General features: G+C 44.2%; 1 protein-coding gene across 1 annotated transcript; it reads left to right on the top strand.

Annotated features, from left to right (window-relative positions):
• The first annotated feature begins 36 nt into the window (after nucleotides 1-36).
• Nucleotides 37-5215, top strand: RAB19 (RAB19, member RAS oncogene family). The gene is made up of 3 exons (XM_064654757.1): nucleotides 37-381; nucleotides 1236-1419; nucleotides 3475-5215. The coding sequence occupies exons 1-3, from the start codon at nucleotides 187-189 to the stop codon at nucleotides 3738-3740; spliced, it is 645 nt and encodes a 214-aa protein (XP_064510827.1). The 5' UTR covers nucleotides 37-186; the 3' UTR covers nucleotides 3741-5215.
• The last annotated feature ends 3800 nt before the right edge of the window (nucleotides 5216-9015 follow it).

Below are 9015 nucleotides of genomic sequence, written 5' to 3'. Positions count from 1 at the left end.
AGGGGAGGGCCCGGACTACATCTCCCGCCGGCCCCGGGCCGAGGCGGTACAAAGCGGGCGTACCTGGCCCGGCAGGGCAGCGCCGACAGGTGAGCGGTGGGACAGGGGCTCCTTCCTCGGGCCCGCGGCTCGTCCTCCCCCCCCCCCGCCGCCCCGCTCCCGCCGCAGGCCCGCCCGGGAGCCGCGATGCCGTTCCCCAGCTCCGGCGCGGACGATGCCTTCGACTACCTGTTCAAGATCATCCTGATCGGAGACTCCAACGTGGGGAAGACCTGCGTGGTGCACCGCTTCAAGACGGGGCAGTACAACGAGAAGCAGCAGAACACCATCGGCGTCGACTTCACCGTGCGCTCGATGGACATCGACGGCAAGAAAGTAAAGGTCCGTGGCGGGAGCAAGCCCGAGACTCTTGGTGGGCAGCACCTTTGCCGTGTCACTTTTCCCATGCAGGTGCCGGGGAGTAGTGGGAGGCACAGCATCTCCTGCTCGGCCCTAATGAAGGCAGCTGGCAAAAGCCTTTCTGACCAGGGGTGTTTCCAAGGGGAGCTTTCTCTCAGGAGCATGCCCTGGGGGAGGCACTCACCCTAATTTGGGTACATGCTTGTTCTCGTGACTTCTCTGCATCTACTTGAGGAGAGGGCTCACACTTTGCCTGCAGGAAGTTCTTTGGAAGACTGCTGTATTTTGGAGGGGTTGTCTCTTACCTTTGTCAGAGATGGGGGAGTTTAAGCTGGGACACTGAGGAGAGAAAACCCTCTAGTTTGCAAAGGCTACACTTTGATGTGTGCTTAATTTGAGGGAAGAAGGCTTCCAAGACAGACACCAGAAGAAATGGTTAGCTAGAACTTCCCTCTGCATGCAGATGGAAGTTCAGATGCCTGCCCTTTATATAGATTTGCTCTGCCCAGTCCCGCATCAGGGCTTCTTCCTTTCCTGTTAAAAGCCTGTGATGCTCTACATCTTTTAGTACAGTTGTTGAAACTGGGGTTCTTGGCCTCTTTACAAAGCTGGGTTTACCCTTGCAGCTTTCTCTTTGGACTGTGTAGATTGACTTTACAGGCTCATAAATGTCTCTTCAGACCCAGAGAAGGCAAAGCCACACTGTTGTAGCAGAGAGAGCTGAGGCAGGTCTGGCTGCCTTCTAGACAAGGGGTTTCAAAAGCCTGGATGCTGCTGGGAAACACCTAGGAAGTGGCATTCACTGGCCTTTACAACTTCTGTCCTTTCTCTTACAGATCCAAGTGTGGGACACAGCTGGCCAAGAACGCTTCCGGACAATAACCCAGTCTTATTACAGGAGTGCCCATGGGGCCATCCTTGCCTATGACCTTACTAGGAGGTCCACATTTGAATCCATTCCTCATTGGATTCATGAAATTGAAAAGTATGGTGCTGCAAACTTGGTCATGATGTTAATTGGTAGGATTTTAATTTTAAATATTGCGTTATGTAGCTTTTTTAACATGAATATAAAATCTCCTTCACTTTCCCCCACTACCTGAAGCATCTATAAACTACGCATTAAGAAAGAATGCAGTTCTAATTACAGAAGATCAGAAAATATATCAGTGTGGCCTAAGCTTTAAAAAAAAAATGAGGAAAGTCATAGCCTGGTCCTGGCAGGACCAAACCCACTGCAGACAGCGAAACCTTTTTTTACTTGTTTCTTTCCTGTTGGAATAATGCAACAAGCTTTGCTGCCAGGCTCGAGGCAGGGACAGCCTTGCTGAGGTTAGAATTGCAGTAAGTCTGACCCTATACTCCTGATGTACAGGAATGTAGGGGCTCAATAATTCAAGACTGAAGGGGAATGCACAGAGCAACACAACTCCTCGTTCTCATCTTTCCTCTCTGTTCTTTTGATATGCATGCGCATTGCTCTGTAATGGGATTCCTATCAGGTAAGACAATAGATGGGAAAATGGCTTTTGCAGGGCATGAAGTAGTCTGCTTACATTCCACTAGCGTTCAGGAAACTTTGCCTCTTGAGGAAGCAATCGCTGAGAACTGGAGCTGGTAGGAAGCAGCGTGGTTCCTTCCTCTTGGTTTCAGGTGGTTATTGCTCTTCCTGTCCCCAAGGAAGAAGCTGCAAATGAGAGAACTGGTGTAGTAAAATGACAGAGGTTTTATTTACATTCCACAGCCTCTGCCTGTTGTGCTGTGGCGCTGTGCTGAGAGCATTCCATGCAGCTACAGCAGCCCAGACTGGCTCTTGAGGGCGGGCAGGTTGAGCCCCACGGCACAACAGGCCTGGGACAGAAGCTGCTGCTTGTGCTCCCAGCACAGTACTTACTGCGGCTGTGATGGTTCTTCCTGTTCTTCCTCTGAAGAAACAAACAACAAATTCTGACCCGCATCTGTAACTGCAGTGCTTAGAATTGGGTGGGTGTAAATCACTGAACTTGGCAGGGTTTTTCTAACTAATGTCATGAATCTAAAGAAAAGACTTACCTGTGTGTGGTGGGGGCTGGTGGTGGTTGATGCTGTTTTTTAAAGAGAAAAGTTCTGAAATTGGTAAAAATAAAGCTTTTGTTAAGGTTTCAGCTTGGTGCTTTCTTCTAGAGCTGGTGCTGTTTGCTTTACTTACTTTGGCAGAAGTCTTTGTACATTTAATTACATTTGAGCACGTTATACACCCTTCTAGCATGAGGTTAAGGTTAAGAAGTCTAACTTTCCCATCTAGAAGGGAGGGCTCTTTTTAAGAAGCCAGATAACCCTCCAGCTGTTTGTTGGGGGGTTGTAGTTTTCTTTTGTGGGGTGGGTTGTTTTGTTGGGTTTGTTGGGTTTTTTTCCTTTTAGAAAAATTGAAAGGGACTTAATGGGAGGGGAGTTGGCTTGCATATGCTTCAAATTCAAGATATGAATTTGATGAAGGGCTGTCTTGAAACTATGAATGTAGACTTCAGCCAGGTACTGCATGTACCAGAACTGATAATTCCACATGTGCTGCAACTACTTAAATATACAAAGGTATTTTATCTGAGGCGTTTCACGCTTTCTGATAGACTTTGACTGGAGTGCTGCAAGTAAAAGTTTTAATCTATATATGCAGAAACAAGTCTCTATCTTAAGCATTAAAGTAGCTAGTGTGAATTCTTGTCTTTTTTGACATCATCTTAAAAGATTTTTTAAAGTGTTTAACCTAAATGCTACTAAATGTTTAAAACCACTAAAGAATAGAACCAATAGTTGATTCCAAACAATCCTTTGGCACCACTACCTACACCAAATAATTAGATGAACACAGGTTTTTAGTTTTTTCTTGGATTTCAAGTCATTTCCTATCCTATGATTAGCTGCAGTTTTGATCCACAGCCTGTGTTTGTGGCTCCGATGTGCTCACATCTTGTTCTTTCCAGTAACTCTTACACCTAACATAAATCTATTGTTTAACAGAATTTAATTAATCCATTGCATTTAAAGATGAATTTTTGAGAGACTAACTTACTGAATGTCTATTTGCCTTCTTTTAAGGGAACAAATCAGACTCACTGGATAAGCGCCAGGTCCTGTTTGAAGATGCCTGCACGCTGGCAGAGAAGCATGGGCTCCTAGCTGTACTGGAGACATCAGCAAAAGAAGCTCAAAACATAGAAGAGGTGTTCATGTTAATGGCTAAGGAGCTAATAGCCCGAAATACCTTACAGCTTCATGGAGAGAACCCTCCAAACAGCTTCTATCTTGATTCCAAGCCAGTGATTGCCAGTCCAAGTGTGGAGAAGGCCCAGTGCCCCTGTTGAAGAGAAACTTCAGGAAGAGCTTGGAAATTGTCATTCTTCTGAGGCTGTTTGATGCAATTGTATTCAATTGATGAAAGTGTCCTCTCTGGCCTCAAGCCATGTCTCTTGATATCTCTACCTTGGAGTTTGGCTTGTAAGTATTTTCAGAGATCATTGTTGCTGTTGGTAGCACAGGTTGCTTTGAACGTGGCAATGAGCTGAGAGGACTCAAGAAGCTGCCAGCCCTTGCCTTAATCAAAGAGAACTATAAAAACTATTGCCTTTAATTATAACCTTTGAATGTTTTTCTGGCTGTGTCAGAAGATGAATTTGCACCAGAGCTGTGTGTTAATTTGACCCTTCTGAGCTATGTTGCTGGTTCTAAGTGCAAGCTCTTTCCGCTCTGCCCATAGCTGTAAGAAGTCTGACACATGCTGCTTAAACTTTCATTTAGGGGCTGTCCTGATGTCAGGCATGTAGCCACTCATCCCAAGGGACTTAATAACATTTGTGAAAGAATAAGTGGAGACATCCCTGGGGTTACATGGCAGGCAGAACAGGATACACTTCTTCCTGGGGTGAGAAGACTGCCTTTCACTTTGCTCCCTAATTGTCAGAATTGCTTCCAGTACTGGTCTCCATCTTGCTACACAGACTTACTAGAAGCAAAGCTTCCAGTGAAAGGACGTTTTTTCTTTTCTCCCCACTAACCTCATCATGCTTTTTGATGTGCTGATTTTAACCAAAAGCCTTCTGTAGCTTGTGCAATGGGCCAATGGCAGCTTGAGAGTATGCCTGCAGATTTCCAAGGGAGTCTGAAGGATGGATCCAAGCTCCTGTAAAACTCAGCAAGGGGTAAGATGGTTTAATTAGGTAACCTTGTGTTAGAGCAGTAAGTGAATGGTATGGGGTGCCCCAGAAAGCTGCCCTAGGCAAGTATACACACTACTGCTGTGGGGACTGAACAATGTGGAAGGTTTTGGATTGCTCTTCCCAAATGCAAGCTCTGCTACTCAGGGGTCACTTCTGTATACCTGAACTGAATAAAGGGGTTTGGTTGGGGGTTTTTTTGGTGTGGGCTTTGAGGGTTTTTTTGGGGTTTTTTTGAGTTTCGTTTTGGATTTTGTGTTGTTGATGTAGGTTTTTTTCTTCTCTGTTGTTTTGTTTGCATTTTTTTTTCCCAGTAGATGGAAACAGGGAAGGAGAGGGAGGAAAGAAATATTATACAGGGGAAAGTTCTTTTGACCGCAGTCCTCATGTACCAAAGTGTGCCAGTTACTGTTAAGCTATGAACTGCAACTCAAACTCTGTAATGATAAAATATGGTCTGTGTCACATTCAAAGCAGCCCTGGGAAGGCTGGTGTGTTGCTGGCTTACTCGATGGTGGTCTGCCCATGTTTCCTAAGCCCTGGAAAAATAGGGAAAATCACGTAGCAAACATTTCTGGAAAATCTTGTCTGAGAAGCACAAAAAATAAAGCAGAATGAATCACTGATTTATAGTCTTGGAAATACTTCTAATATTGTTAATGCTTTCTCTGGCTAAGGTCTTTGCTATCACATGCAAAGAGCAGCTGTGTGTAAACTGAGGGAGGAATCCTCCATGCTAGCCTCTAAGCCTTTTGCCTGCTGTAGAGAAAGCTTCATCTTCAGACATCCTCTTTCTGATGTTTACTTTTTAAATCTTATTTCTTCTTCATTCAGTACTAGCCTAGTAGTTGCATTTCAGTTTGCACATTTAAGCAACAATAAATACCATAACCTTTCCAAGTGGCAAGAAAGCTTCCAAACTACTAGTTTCTACACCTCGTGTCACTGCGAAAACAGTAAAATATAAGGTTAATATTCTTTTCTGTTTAAAATCCAAACTACTCCCAGTCGTAATCCATCTCTTTTTTTTTTTTTTTGTATCTTTCAGGAGACTGTAATAGAAAAGTATTGTGTTCATCTCACCATGTTACTGGCGGTGTTAACCTTGGCATGGTTCATTGGGTTTACTACCTTAATTAGCAATTAGTGTATCAAGTTATTTTGCTTACCCTCAGTATGGAGATTTCTGCAGGCTGATGTGGTCCTCCTTGACTGCCCAGCACTGCCAGGTTACAGGGCTCTTGCCATTCTCTTCCTCACAGAAAGCTGTGCAACACGGGATCAGGGAGGACAGGCTTGTGACCATGCCTTGAGCTGCACTGTCCCCTTTCCTTTAACAGGTCTAACAGGCTCCCTTCTCCTCCTTCAAGAAACTAGTCTTAAACACCTCCCCATTGTGCAACTAAACCAGGAGCATGACCTCTTCTGGTTGGTTCTGTTTGGCATCTTCCACACGGCCTTTGGGCAGTTACACTGAATGGTTTCTGCAGGGACACTTTTCAAGCTGTCCTCGCCTGAATGAAGAACAAGCTGCAGCAGTTGCTAACGAGGTTCTTCAGAGAGTGTACTGGTAATGGTATTATTCATGAGGTAATACATGAAGCCATAAACTTTATAAAAAACCCCTTTACTGTGGCATGTTATTATAGACTGTGAGAACCACTAGATTAAAATACAAACTCGGTGTAATTTCTGCGGTTCTGCCTTTCCCCATCAGAGAGCAGGTGGGAACACACAGCTGTGACAAGGCAAAGTGGCATTAACTGCTACGGAACATTCCATTAATGGTTTTGTTCCCCAGCATCATATGCAAATTCAGTGTGCTTCCTGACAGTATCATTAATGCATTTGTTCAAAGTATAGCTTGTCTACACCACTATTCTAAAAAATACTACTGTCCCTCGGGTTTCAGTTTTAAGAGCTGCACATTCAGCTTGAAGATGAGCTCATTTGTTAAGTTTTTATTTACTTGGAAGTGTTTCAATCTTAGCTGTGGCACATTACTTGCACTGCAGTCATGCCAGATGAGATTGAAGCAGGACCTACCCAATGAAATGGGATAATGAAAAAAAAAAGAAGTATTTTAAAATGGAGCAAACTGACACCTCCCAGAAGCTGACTAGTTTGAAAGTCAACATAACAGCAAGCCAGTGAAGTGGAAGGTGTATAGCACTGCCTATGTGGTCAGGCTTTGCTTCATAGGCAGGAGACAGGTTCTTAATTGCAAAAGGTGAGGTTCTTATCTAATCATTCTAGTTAATGTTTAAGTATAGTTGGAAAGGAGACAGAGAAAGCAATTTTCAGGTCCTGACAGAGGTGGAGAGCTCTATCCTTGAGCCTTTTTTCAGGAAGGAGATGCATGCCTGTGCTTTTGGACAAGGAATTGAAAGTGAAGCTTCCCCCCACCAGGTGAGTGCTCAAATGAAAGTGCTTTTAGGAGATGCCCCTTCCAGCTGTGGGCTGCCAACAGGCAGCTTTTTATGGGTCTCAGCTCTAAAAACACCACATTTGGCTGCAGGGGTGTGTGTGTGGGCTTAAATAGTCATTGCTCAACATACTGACTCCCAAAATAATTTTCAAGCACCACTCTCGTGCAATTGTATTAGGAACTGGAACAGGCAATGCTGGGATATGGGAGCCCTTTGAGAATAGTTTTAGACATGCTCAGAGCTCCTTTTTCCTAAGAATACTTCACCTTGTAATAGGAATGTCCAGTTTGAGATGGGTCGGACTTTTAAATATTTTTTGAAGTATTTTTCTTATGCTGTTCTAAAAATCAGCACTCAGGTGCCTGCACAACCTCTGTCAATGCAGTCACATCAAGCTGTTGACTCTGGCCTGACAGCAAGTGACAAACAGACATCTATATATAACAGGGCAGGAGCTTAGCATATTTGGAGTCCTGCATTTCCTTGCTACTGCTGTGTCCATGAATATCACTGCTTATACAGTTTTCTCTGCTAAGTTTAGTTTTGCTAACCTGAAGTGAGGCTCACCACAACTAGTTTAATAATGTCTCTCTAATGCTTGCATTAAACTGACTTTGTAGCTACTTGATCCCTGCAGTGAAGTCCTGTATTGTATCTCAATCCCAAGGTGATTACATGTGAGCGCTCTCTCCTTTTAAACTGCTGCAGCATTGATAATTTCAGCTACACAAGTTTTGTTCCAAACATGAGACACCCCATAAGTTTCCTGCTAAGGCAAGGTGAGCTACTTTGTATTTCATTACATGCATCAGGCATTCCCTCAAAGATTACAATCCACCTTGGGCTACAGTCAAGGGCAAGCTGTGCTACCACCGTTTGAACTGAAGCAGCAGAGGTTTTAACAAGTACTCTTAGCTTGTATCATCCCATTCAGAGCAGTGAGAACGGGCAGCACACATAACTCTGTGCTTACCACAAGAGGCAAAGCTTTGTATCAAACTAAATGTATATACCCTGGCCTAGGGAGTAAAGTCAAGGCACTTCAAGTGAGAGCATGCTTCTTTTCCTGAAGATTTTTGTTTTGAAATCAAGACTTTGCTGGTAGAAGGTTATGGAGACTTGATACCTTTTCATCTTGACATTACTCTGATTGGCCTCTTCAGTTTCTGTACCTTAGGTATGTGCTTGAAGAAAACATAGCACAGCCTAAGTTGTCACCCTCCATCTTTTTACATTAAAAGTTTGCCTTATTTCTACTGAAATTATTCCTGTTCTTACAAAGGAAAAGCATAACAGCCTCCTAACATTATTTCAAAGGCCCTACTATTTTCAGTTGTTCCAGTTTGGGATGGGTGGAAGGTAGAAATCACAATGCTACAGCAAGCTTAGAAACAAACCTCCCACCAGCAAGGTTCAGACACAAGTGGCACACAACAGTACTGCCTGGTGACAAATACATGCGGGTCTTGAACCTGCAGAACAGGAACCACAGCACGATTCAAAGTGAGAGCAACAGAAGCTACTTGTCACGGTGCACGTGACCACATCAGTCACCTTGCAGCTGGACCCAACAGCCTCCACCAGAGCAAATCATTCATTCGTGTGTCCTCGGCCTCCCCTGTGACACCCACAGAAAGCCGCTTCAGAAGCGGGAGCATCCACCACTGTGCACACATGTACACCCACACAGAGTAAAGCACACCACTTCTCACCCCTGTGTGTGCTCTGGCTGGTAAGTTTTACCTTCTTCCACCTTACCAGAACACATCTTCGTTAAACTTACATTTGAATGCAGTTTTCCAATAGGATGTAGCAACTTATGTTCACCACGGAGGGGAGGAAGGCTTTTATTTTTTCTGTTTCTCCCTATATCAGTTTTAAGTGTCACTTGCTCAAATTACATTCTTTTTCTCCCTCCGCTGGTTGGCCCTGGAAAAAAAAACAAAACATAACCAAACCAACCAACCAAACCAAAGATGGCTTTAGTTTGTTCAGTT

Source organism: Pseudopipra pipra, chromosome 5, assembly GCF_036250125.1.
Source record: "Pseudopipra pipra isolate bDixPip1 chromosome 5, bDixPip1.hap1, whole genome shotgun sequence".
Classification (NCBI taxonomy): domain Eukaryota; kingdom Metazoa; phylum Chordata; class Aves; order Passeriformes; family Pipridae; genus Pseudopipra; species Pseudopipra pipra.
The sequence above is the reverse complement of the archived record's forward strand: the minus strand, read 5'-3'. Positions and strand labels throughout refer to the sequence as shown.